This window comes from Chionomys nivalis, chromosome 21 (genome assembly GCF_950005125.1).
Source record: "Chionomys nivalis chromosome 21, mChiNiv1.1, whole genome shotgun sequence".
Taxonomy (NCBI): domain Eukaryota; kingdom Metazoa; phylum Chordata; class Mammalia; order Rodentia; family Cricetidae; genus Chionomys; species Chionomys nivalis.
The window spans coordinates 32,343,165-32,355,839 of record NC_080106.1 but is presented as its reverse complement, the minus strand read 5'-3'; the positions used below and the strand labels follow the sequence as shown (position 1 = coordinate 32,355,839).

General features: G+C 47.6%; 1 protein-coding gene across 1 annotated transcript in view; it reads right to left on the bottom strand.

Moving 5' to 3' along the window:
• Nucleotides 1–962: 962 nt before the first annotated feature.
• Nucleotides 963–12,675, bottom strand: part of Amfr (autocrine motility factor receptor) — a 39,598-nt gene continuing 27,885 nt past the window's right edge. Inside the window, exons 11-14 of the mRNA XM_057753261.1 lie at nt 6,802–6,936; nt 6,088–6,171; nt 3,264–3,448; nt 963–2,491 (exon numbers count right to left, since the gene is read on the bottom strand). Coding sequence (XP_057609244.1) covers nt 2,344–2,491; nt 3,264–3,448; nt 6,088–6,171; nt 6,802–6,936 — 552 coding nt within the window. The 3' untranslated portion in view covers nt 963–2,343. The remainder of the gene's footprint in view (nt 2,492–3,263; nt 3,449–6,087; nt 6,172–6,801; nt 6,937–12,675) is intronic.

Here is a 12,675-nt window from a genome sequence, read left to right as displayed (position 1 = left end):
TAACAAACCAAAACTGCACAAACTCCATGTACAGCCAGGGTCGGAAACACTTCAAACCCAATTGAAACCAGGAGACAGAACTTCAGGTAGGACAGGGAGCCTTCCAGGACAGACAGACACAGCTCCTGAAGGAGCATCTCACTTGTGTGTGGACTGAAGAGCACTCTCTACCCTGCTCAGGAAGTCCAGGTTCAGGTTACCTGAGCACGCAAGAGTCACACTAACACCAGTAAAACTAATCTGCATAATCATTCTCTGCTACATAAAAGCCTCACATTTTAAAGGAAAAATACTAAGGACAACAAAAATTAAATATAACCAATTAGGAAAACAGAGGACTACAAAATAGTTCCAAAATGTCCCAGCTCCTTGGAGCTGGAGGGCCAATGACCTGGCTGACAGAGGACAGTGAAAGCAATGGGTAAGTTCCAGTCTCACCACCACTGCCTTTAGTTAGCACCTGTCCAGTGTCCCCAAGAAGTGATGAAAGCCAGAAGCCTTCTATAGTGCCCAGAATCCTTGACTATCCAGACATTTCTCTACCACCTTCCTTTGACCCACGCTGTCTACAGAGCGGGCAGATCAAGCATTAACTTGGGACTTCTCTCCCTGGACCATCTTAAGCTATGTGATGCTGTCCAATGTTCTACTATGTTTGCGATCCTCTGAAATGACTGCAAGTACTTCCTGCCTCCGCACATCTGGAATGTAGTATGAGAATTTGCTACTTCCCGCCTTCACACATCTGGAATGTAGTATGAGAATTTGCTTCACCTTTACTTCCGTGCGCAGCAAAGAAAGAGAACGTGAATACCAGGCATAGAAAAGCTCAGTGCTGCCCTCCCCAGTTCAAAAGGGTTATTATAACCCCCCCACACCCCAACAATAGATACAAAAGCAGATGGGATTCAAGTCACCCTTTGGAAGGGCGCTGCCTCAGCTTCTAACTACACACAACACACTACAAGAGGTTGCTTTTTATTATTGTTGCTTTACAATAAAAACAAATCACTATGCTCTCAGCAAAACAAATTTAAAAAAGAAAACAGGAATTTAACTAACAGCAGTTCAAGGTAAGGCTTTTGGAAGATTTATTGAAATAAATTATCTTTGCCCATTCACTTATGACCCTTTCTTCAATTACCTGTCAACATTCTAAAAACTTTCTGGTATGCAAAATACATTCAACTTTGCCAATAATTTTAGATAATACTGGATTCTTCCCAAAAGGACTACCATAAAACTAGGTTTTGAAACATTAAAAAAAAAAATTCAGTGGGACATAAAACTATGTAACCTATGATTGCGTGTTTCAAATCCTTAAATACGTGGAGAATTTGAGAAAATCCAGGACTGAGTCCGCTTGAGGCATGTGGATTATTCAACATCTTCCCTTTGTTTAGTGAGACCCACAGGAACAAAAGCAGGGAACTGGAGGGCTCCGGGGGAGGAAGACACATTAGGTTTTCTTCAGCAGTGTCTCTAAACCATCCCTGCCTGCAGGCCCACACCCATGCAAGGATCAAATCCGTATGCTTAGCACAGCCTAATTGGGTTGACCAAGGAATTAAAACCATGACCAAAGCTTGCTGCCCACCCCTTCCCATGCCTAGAGTAAGCAGGGACTGGGACGGGGCAAGCTTATGTGATGCAGGAGCACCAGAGTGAACGGAAGTGATGCCAGCTGTGGATCGGGGCTGAGGTCGGTCCTGAATATTAAGGGCAGAAAAGGGTCTCCTCATTCTGTAGCCTGGAGCTTTCTCTTTCTGCTCCAGGTACCAAATTGGTTCTTTATACATGATGCCCTGCTGGTCTATGTCCAGGAGCCTGTGGGACCGGCCTCTGGAACACTGTGGATGCTTCCTCCCTAAGCACAGCATCCGACAACAGGATGGCCTGTCAGGTGTAGTCAGCCTCCTGCTGCGCACCCCCTGGCTGCTGGGATGTACCCTTCCCAGGACCCATGCTTCCTTCCAGCTGTGGCGCTAAAGACACTAACATCAGCCATGGCTTACACCAAAGCAGAAACTGAAACTACCTGCTGCAGGCAGGTCAGTGCCCAAGTGCCCACTTCTTTTTGCTTGTCCCTACTCCTGAGAAGTCCAGTCAACACCAGAAGAGGTCATGCCTAGAGTTAAAATGTGCAATGTTTCTAAGGGGAAGAGAGATGCCACATAGAAAGTATTACAAAGGGTTAAATTTGTCAGCTGTCCACACACTATTAAGACCACATGCTTTATGCAGCGGCAATGCAGTCGCATGTCTCCACACAGCAGGCAAAACTGGGACAGGCCTCTTCCGGTAGGCAGGGCTGGGCAGGAGGCTGAGGAAGATGAGGAAGCTCTAGGTTGTCTGCTGCCTCTGAAGTCTCCGCTCAGCAGCAGCCGCCAGCACCCTCCGGCGCAGGGTCACAGGGTCAGAGGATGTGCCTTCAGAGGGGGGGAGTCTCTCTGAGGTCATATCGTCTTCAGAACTTTTGTTCAAGAACCGCCTGTAAGAGATGAGAGCCACAAGAGAAAACAGAAACGTGAAGACGCAGAATGCCGTTGTTGTCAGTCTCCCCTTCCAAAGCAGTCGCTCAAGACCATCCCATCACAGAAACACCCTGGCCTGTGTGCTAAGGTCAGTGCAGCTCAGGAGCAGGGCACTTACTCAGCATGTGTGAGGCCTTGTGCTCAACCCAAAACTGTAAAAGGAGAGGAAGCAAGCAAGAAAGAAGGGGCAAGCAGGGTGGAAAAGGGAGAATGCGGAGGGAGGACACAGCACTCAATGGCCACGCCTCCTTCCCAGGGAGAGGACTCTCACATGACAGTTCAGCGCTCTCTGCCCAGTCCCTTCCCACAGACACAGCTTGGGGTCTCACAGCCACGGGTCTGTGCAAGGCACAAAACCCACCTGGATGAACAATACTGGCCCAGGCCTCGCGAAGTGAACATAAGATTCCACCAACCCAGAGGGACACTGCGTGCCCCAGCTGCCAACAACTGCAAGTGACCTCACAGAACCCCGTGCTCTCTTCACAGTGCTGGCCCCAGGCAGAGTGGTCAAGGAGGAGTCTTAAAGGCAGACCCCAGGTTCTGGCAGGATTAATCACCCTAGGTCCCAATTTCTTATCCTTATGTCTGTCATGTGGATTAACAGTGCCCCTTCTGAGAACTAGAGAGAAGAAAGATGACTGCTGTAGAGGGCTGAGAACAGCTGGCACTAAGCCACCATCTTCCCTGTAACTATGCACGCTGACTAGGACTGGAGAATCGACTCACTTCCGGGCTTGCTGCAGGAGGTCATCCTTGCGCTGGACTAACATGCGCTGTCTCTCGTCAGCAGACTTGGAGAAGCGGCTCCCCCGGGCCTCAAAGTCGTCCACCTCACTGGACTCCACTTCTACCTCACTGAAGTCCAAGGCCTCTTCAAGGCGAGGACTGAGGTCCAGCGGTACACGCTCCGTCTAGACAGAGAGGCAGCTGTTAGCACAGGCCTTTCCCATCCAGGCAGATTCCTCCCTTGCCAGGGCTTCTCTGCACAGGCTTCTGCTGGACCTTAGGGGCCTTCTGCCAGTCAGGAATCCGAAGCAGGAGATTTGGGCTCTGGGGAGGCATGCCAGCTGCCACGGCTCACATGATGCTAAGACGCTCACTGTAGTGCAGGCAGTAGATGGCTACCAGTATGAGAATCATAATATGCACTCCCGACCTGCACTCTTGAACAGAGCAAGGTTAACCGCTGGCCAGCACTCCAAACACTTTCTTTTCAATTCTACCAACTGCTTAAGAATTTAAACAAGGGGGCTGGAGAGGTGGCTCAGTGGTTAAGAGCACCGGCTATTCTTCCAGGTCCTGAGTTCAATTCCCAGCATCCACATGGTGGTTCACAACCATCTGTAATGAGGTATGGTTCCCTCTTCTGGTGTGTGTATAATAAATAAAAATATCTTAAAAAACAAGCTGCTGCATGAAATTTATGTCCTCGAGGTGAAAAGAGCCAGATAGGATCCTTTGTGAAAACAGATACAGCAAGCTGTGCATTTAAAAGTAACAGGATTTTCCTGGTTTGGGCTGAAGCTCCAAAAGCCAATACACTACCCAGATATTCAAACATCCTTAAGCAGGTGTGATCCACCTACATTGCTCCTGCTCGCAGACTCAGGGTTACAGGGGCCAGAGCCAGCTCACCACCCAGCTCTGCCATCAGCCAAGTCCAAAAGTGGATTTGAAGACAGCCATATGGAACTTGGCCCACACAGTAAATCTGAGATGAGCTGGGCTACTTAGTGACACCTTGACTCCACATAGGGAAAAAACAGCTGGGGGTGTAAGTCAGTGGAGGACTTAGCTAGCATGTGGGAGGCCTTGGGTTTCATCACCAGGAATATACACACACAGAGACAGAGAGAACCTAGATACCCATTAATGGATAAAAGAGAAAGGGACAATATTCAACTGTAAGAAGAAATAAAACATGAAAGATAGGAGCGCTATGAGGGCAGCCTCATTCATACCCACTGGAACTTGACAGCTACAAAGTCTGAAAGAAACGGGCTGGAGTCACCAAAAAACAGGCAGGGTTGTGAAGGGAGCAAGTGTGATGCCTGACAGAAGGCAACTCACATCTCAGGTCAGATGACAGCTCCGCAGAAGGGAGCCAGCCTAAAGCCGGACATAGACCTTGCCCAAAGGGATCACTGGAGAGGCGCTCTCCTCTCTCCAGAGGCAGAGGTGGTTGGAAAGAGCCAACACAAATGCAAATGAAGGACACGTGAGGTTTCTGGTACCATCTAGGGCAGTAAGAAGTAACATCAATACAGACACAAGGCCTCATTACTAACCCTTTGAGGGAGCTAAAGAGCGCAGCTGGCCAGCAGGGGGCAAGGAGAAGCAAGTAAGGCAAAGCGCACCTAGTTTGCCTCAGCCCTGCCCTGCCACATTCTCCAAGTCTCACTCAGTGCTGGGACATGTGGACGGACTCACGAGGACAGGCTCGCCACCACCTACAGAGCGAATGACTACTACTGCGAAGCCCGGCTGGACATGGGCCTCTTGCTCTCGGTTTTGTTTTAGTGATTCAGTTAGCTACAGTGGGAAGAGGAACCACGTTCACCTCTGCAGTACTGACTCTGAGCCTTAGGTTTTTTTGTTGTTGTTGTTGTTGTTGTTTGTTTTTCGAGACAGGGTTTCTCTGTAGCTTTGGTGCCTGTCCCGGAACTAGCTCTTGTAGACCAGGCTGGCCTCGAACTCCCAGAGATCCGCCTGGCTCTGCCTCCCGAGTGCTGGGATTGAAGGCGTGCGCCACCACCACCCGGCTTCTGAGCCTTAGGTTTAAGCAGAAGCCGAAAGGGTATGTGTAATAAAGCAAGTGTAAGTGATCTGGTCAAGTTATGTATGACCATAGCTATTTATCAGACTGACATCTTAATGAACGGTTGGCCAAGGACTTTGCATTTTCTGAGCTTGGCAAAGTTCCTATAAATTCCTTGCTTTCATTACACTAATATATATAATCTTTATGCTAACTCTGCAAACAGTTGGGGAACTGAGGAGAAATCAGGCATGCTGCTCCCTCCCATGGCCCCAATGCAGTCTCATGTGCACAATTCTGCTAACTGTCCGAAATCTAAAAATGTACAAGTTGACCCCTTTTCAGAAGTCACACAACAGTTTTGAAATGATGCATAGTCCAGTGTTTTCTGAGATAGGGTCTCACTCAGGCTATTTCCAAACTCGTGATCCTCCAGCCTCAGGGTCCTGAAAACTGAGATTACAGGAATGCACTACCATGGCCTGCTCCAGATGTGGATATCAAGTGTTAACTCTAACGGTGGGGCTATCAGGGAGATTTGCAGATGATACCCAGCCTGTTTCTGCCTACTCCCTGCTTTTTAGCCTGTGGTGATATAAATTTCCTCTATCACAAGATTCTGTCACCATGAAGTCAACTACTCCACCCCACCTTCTCCACTACGACAGACAGAAACCCTCTCAAACTGTCAGTCAAAAGAAAAAGTTCCTTCCTGAAGCTGTTCTGCCAACAGCAAGGTGAAGGTCACTAACACCCAGGGCCGCACCACAGTCTATAGTGAGCTGACCTCACCTGAACAGAGGCTTCCCCGTCCTCCTGATCAGTGCTAGGCCTTTCCACTGGGCTGTTCAGTGCAGGCCTCAGGCTCTCTGACCGCTGAAAGCAAACACAGTGGTCAGTCAGAATGAAGGAACAGGCGCAGGAAAACCCAGAACACAGAGGGCACAACAGTTCTCAACACAGCTCACAGCTTGAAAGACAGAACAACACCCGAGATCCAGGCCTGGGAGTGGTCAGACCTTCAGCTCCCGGCTCAACAGCAAACGTCAAGCGTGCAGAGTCAGCACGGTTTTGGTTTCCTCATTAACTTTCCTAAGGCGCTACAATGCAGTCACTACAGCTAGTCTCCAGGCCGGCTGGAGAGTATGATTAATATACTCTCACTGCAGTGGCTGCGGCAGCTGCAACAAACTGTGCGATAAGCTGAGCCTCAATATTCATTCTTTGCTCTTAACACAAACAGATGCCGGCCTTTGACAGGAGCCAATGGCATTCCCTTACAGCCCTGCAGCAAGGATAGGCTGCTCTGGGCACGTTTCTGTACAAAGATTACTCAGTATCTGTATTTATCTTTCGTGGGTCTGTTCTCACGCAGGATTTAAACAAAACAAAGTTTACAAAATGAACTTTACAGAAATCCTTCCTCAAATCATAAGTAATATCTAAGTATTAGAATTAAATCTTTGTACAACAAAATACGTATCATGTATAAAACCCTAGTTCTACCTGTGTGGGAAAAGGTACTTGAATCCGTCCTTCTAAGATGTTGTCTGTTGTTATTTCCACGGAGCGTGTCATCTGTAGGTCCTGGAGCACAAGGTGGTATGGGACCTGGGGGAACATCTCTTGAATTTGATGAGCCTGAAAGAATACAAAGATCCCACAGCAAAGGTCACTCTCAGCAGAAGTCAGTGTGCCTGGCAGGCCCTGGACAGAGGTTGACACTGTATCTTGAAATCACTCACTTGGCTCACTTGGCTCAGCACGTTCCCTGAACATTACTGTCTTTCCATTGTTTCAGGATTAGCGCACAAGAGCAACATCAATTCCAAAATCAAGAGCATAGAGGAATCTAGTGAGATCCCAAGACAGGCGTAAGTAGAATCATCTGGTTTTAAAAGGAATCATTTAAAAGATTTTAATTTTATGTGTGCCAGTATTTACTTACATGTATTGTATGTAAAAAGGATCATTTTAAAGTTCAATATTCAGACCCAGGATTTATAGTATTCATGTCCATTATGCAATGTGAAAAAAAGCTGACTTGAAAGCCAGATGTGGCTTTGGAGCCTGTCCTGGAACTGGCTCTGTAGACCAGGCTGGCCTCGAACTCACAGAGATCCGCCTGCCTCAGCCTCCCAAGTGCTGGGATTAAAGGTGTGTGCTGCCACAGCCTGGCACATTTTTACTATATGTAAATTATATTGTAACTTAGAAAAATTCACTTAAAGAATGTAAATTCTTTTATACCCAGCTACATAGTTGGATTATGAAAATATCTAGTACTGCCTAAGAACTGTAATTTTCAAACTATACTCTAGATTCATTTCAGAACACACTTAGGCTTTTAGGCATGTGTGTGTAGGAAGGGGAAAGGCCCAACTCTGCCCATACTTCAATCTAAGTACCCCAAAATGTGTGTATGTGTCAGAGAGAGTGTTTTACACATACATGATTTAGAAATGTTTATGTTCTAGGTTTCGATTGTGGAAAAATCTCCATAATTTACAGAGTAAGAGAGGAAAACAAGGGAGAGAAAAGCGAAAGGGAAGCCGGCAGAAAGGGTAACGGCTGTGGTATAACAGAGCCAAACCGCAGTAAGGACTACGGCTTGAAAGAACAGGTCAGGTCAGAGCTTTTCTGAGCCATGGGGGTAGACAATGGCAAGATGGTCAGTGCCGGGGTCCCAAGACTCCACATCATTGCAGACCCTTTACTGTTTGTGAAGAGAATACTGTTACCCCATCTAACCAAAGCTAAGTGGGAAGAGTCTCTACAAGCAGATTAAATTATTCTCTCCTCACATGGCTCTCCACCCCCAATTAAATAAATGTGTGTGTTTGTGCATATAGATATGTTTATACATATGAGAAACAAAGCTGAATTAATTTTATTAGACTAAAGTTTCCTAATAGAAAATCTAGTTAAATATTGGACTTTAATTAAAAATGCGTAGTTCCAGTAAGTTAGCTGTGCTAACTATCTCAGACCATTCAAAGAACTAAAGAACAGATAGGGCCTGCCTAGCTTTTAGGCCACTCCCTCTCAGGAGGCTCACACCCCAGGCTTGTAGCCTGCCAAGAGCCCCCCAGTGGTCATACTAGACCATCATCTCCAGAGAACCCACACCTACCATGGTGGTCATCTCAGACAGAAAGCAGGAGCCACATCTCCATCTCCTATGTTGGCTGTGACCAAAAACCACTTACAACCTGTCTGTCTGTCACTGGCACGCTGACCTCAAGTCTGTCTACAGTGTAGCAAGGGCCAGAATCACCACTACTTTAAGGCAGAACATTACCCCATCACAGGCAGCTACACTTCCGCTCCCTGTACATCGTGGCACATTCATGTGGCTTCTACCACCTTCCTACTGCTTCGACCTGATCAACCTTTTCTTTTCACCCAGACTCCAGTACCTTGTCTGCAGTTCTATCCACACCTCTCTCTCAGTGAAGCCCTCTCCCCTGCTCCACGCCAACCCCACCCTCCACCTGAAGGATGCTACCCTTACAGTCAGTGTTTCTAGAGGCTTTGTGCCTTCAACCTCTGCTTATCCAAAGAGCATTCCTAGTCAGTCATTCTTCCTAAAAACAGACCATGGCTGAGGCAGGAGGATCATGAATTCAAGCCAACCTAGACTAGAGATCAGACACATGATTAACAAACTTGAAGACAGATATTGGGGTACCTGAAGATCAGGAAAGCAAAACAGCCAGTCACTGACTCTTACTTCAACCTCAGAGCAAAAATGGCGATCCTGCCTCCAGGAAATCTCAGAATGAGCCTGAGCCTGAGAGCTGTCTCCTCCAGTCTATACTCCTCTCTAGTTCTGGGATTAAGGGCGTGCATCACTACCACCTAGCTTCTATGGCAAGCGAGTGTGGCTACTGGGATTAAAGGTGTTGTCATTGCTGCCGGCTCTGTAACGCTGGCCAGTGTAGCTGTTTTACTTTTCTTATCTTCAGCCAAGTTTTATTTATTAAAATACAAATGAAATGCCACTACATTTCCCCTTTTTGTTTAAAATAAAAAGAAAGTTATAACTAATATAAGAAAAACAAAATACAATAAGTACAATAACTATATACAATATAAAACAGGTAAGCAAGGGCCAAGGGTGCAGTGTTTAAGGAAAACACTTGCCCAGCAGGTACAAGGCTTCCAGCATGCAGAGTGATGGAGAAAGAAGAGGGGGAAGCAGAGGCACTGGGTAGGGAAGAAGGAGCCAGAAGCCCTGCAGAGGAGCCGAAGGCAAAGCTAGCAAGCAAGCCCACTAAAGTGAAATGCAGGCTCGACCCAACTGCAGGAAGAACCTCTGGGCTTGAGGATACTGCAAGATGTCGAACCCCAAAGACAGAGAACCAAGACTCTCTGCAGCAGAATATCTGGAGACAAGTGCAGAAGTGAGAACATGCAGAGTCAACACCCAAAGGGGAAAAAAGCAAGGAACAGAGAATACTCAGACAATGAAGCAGAACTCCCCAAAATAGATCAACGTCAGGCACCAAGTCACAGTCTAGGAGCTCCCAGAACACTAAGCCGGAAACTTGCCCAAAAATAAGCGAAATAATAAAATAAATAAAAACCATCCAGACAAATTATTTTCAAGCTACAGAAAATCAAAGGGAATTGAATCAAAAACCTTGTAAGAAGCCAAAGAAAAACAGCTTCCCTAGAGAGAGGCAAAGATAAGCACTGCGCCCGATTTCTCTTCAGAAACTAAACACGCAAGAGTAAGTGAAGGAATCGAAGGAAAAGGCAACAGCAAAAGCAAACAAACAAAAACAAAAATCCAAGAAACAAACAAAAGCAACCTCGAACTGTGCACCCTGCTAGATTATACGTCAAAGCTGAAGAGGCGGGGCTGGGTGATGAGCTGGGGTGAAAGCATGGCTGCACGCGTAGGGGTCAGAGTTCGGATCCTAACAAACACATAAAAAGCAGGCATATGGCCAGGCGGTGGTGGTGCATGCCTTTAATCCCAGCACTTGGGAGGCAGAGGCAGGCAGATCTCTGTGAGTTCGAGACCAGCCTGGTCTACAATAGCTAGTTCCAGGACAGGCTCCAAAACCACAGAGAAACCCTGTCTCGAAAAACCAAAAAAAAAAAAAGCAGACCTATGAGGCCATGTTGATCTGTCCGGCCTGTGCTACCACCTGGGGCCATGGAGGCATCTGAGCCTAGGGTCACATCTGGGTCCACAGCCCTGCAGTAGCCAATGGTGATGTCTATACAGATGACCAGGGTCTGTCAGCCACCTAAGACCAGGTTGGTGTCTGAGGGCTATACTGCTCTGGGTGGTCAATGCTGCCACTGGGGCCATGGTGTCATTCAGGCCCAAGCTGCTGCCAAGGGCCGTGTCTGTATCCGTAGTCCTACTGCAGCTGGAGTCTGTGGTTATGGCCAAAGCCCAAGTTAGCACAGGGGGTCATTGGAACCATGCTGTGCTGAGCCGGCCCTGCCTTCACTGGCCCTGGGATAGCAGTCTGCCCCTCACTAGATACTGCAGCAAGAGAGCTGGCCCCACCCCTCAGGGGAGAGCTACCTCCCTCCCACCCTACCGGCACACACTCAGGAAAGATGGCCCCATCCCTTACAAGACATGCACCTCACCTGGACAGCACACTAGAGCTGACCCTATGGTCAGGGACAGGTGAGCTGACCCCAAGGGTGTGAAAGCAAGAGGGCTGACCCTAGTCCACGGCATGGGTGGGAGAAAGATGCCCTCCTGCCTTACTGCCACCAAATGGGAGAGTTAGCCCTGCCCCCGCTCACCCCAGCACACCAGAAATGACCCTGTTGTCAGGAACTCATGAGGACCTGAGGGCAGCAGAGCTGACCCCACACACACCCTCTCGTATGCTCCCTACAGCAATCCGGAGAGAAAGCCCTGCACCTCGCATGGGCAAAACAGTAGAATTGCCCTGGTAGTGTATGTGGGGGTGACCCAGATCTGAGGCCTAAGAGCAGGACAACTGGCCTGCTCTTTGCTACAGGCTCCATTAGGAGCTAGCCCAAGGCAATGCTGAACAGCTCGCCCAGGTAGTGATGATGACGGAAAGCTGGCAGGTTGACCAACCCAACCACCACCCAAGACCAGAACCGGGCTGTGGGTTGGCCCACCCCAACATCCGCCTCATCTATTAACCGTTGGAACATGTGAAGGGGACAAACCTATGGATCCAAAACAGCAGGATCTCCATGGCACAGGACAACAACAGGAGAGCCAAGAGGAGCCCCAGTGACAGCGCGTTACCAGTAGGGCAGCAGAAGCCACGGCATCAGGCCAGACCAACGACTGGCAGTACACTCTTGCAAGTAAAGATGACTAAAGGGCAGACTGTGAGATTCAACTGAACACACTTTCCTTCCTTCCTTCCTTTTTTTTTTTTTTTGGTTTGCTTTTAAATTTCATTTGGGTTTGGGGCAGAGGGCAGATGCGAGGGGATGGGGAGATAGATGAGTGGGATCAGGATATATAATGGAAAGTCCAAAAAGAATCAATAACAGTTAAGAAATAATAATACTTTTAATAAAAAGCTAGGCATGGCCAATTACATGTCTGTAACCCCAGCACTATAAGGGGGCAGAGACAGAAGACTCACTAGTGCTCACCAGCTATGAGCCTAACTCTAGGTTCTGAGGCCCTGCTTCAGGGGAAGAAGACAGTAATAGCATGATCACCTGCACACATGCGTGCACACACACACACCCCCACACACAAAGGAGAATAACTTCCTTTGGCCTGGTATGGTAGCACACGCCTTTAATTCCAGCACCTAGAAAGCAGAGGCAGGAGGATCTCTGTGAGTTTAAAACTAGCCTATTTTACGTAGCAAGTTCCAGAACAGCCAGGACTAAATAGACCGTCTCAAAGGAAAGGAAGAACGGAGGAAGGGAGGGAGGGAGAGAAAAGAATAGAAAAGAACTTCCTTTGACAAAAAATAAGGTAGCTGAGCATGGTGGTCCACAGTTATAATACCAGCAGAGGCAGGTGGATGTCTGTCAGTTCCTCCCAACTTGACTTATAGAATTAATGTAATCTCAGCTAAAATCCCAGCAAGCTATTTTATATAGAAAGACAAAGTGATCCTAAAGGATATATGGAAATCCCAGACCCAGGATAGCCGATACACCACTGAAGAAGAAAAGGAAGAATAACAGACTTGTGCCTTCTAATTCTAAGGGCTTACTCTGTCTGAATTTTTTGCTTAAATCAAGTAGTCTCAAAGTAGGCTTAGGTCACAGTTAAGTCAATCTAGTAGTGCACATTAAAGCATAGATTATCTGCCACAGAAGTAAAATGACAGCAAGTTTTCAGACTAGTTTCAGCTGCCTAAGCATTCACTAGTCACCACCAACACATGAGCTTATTGT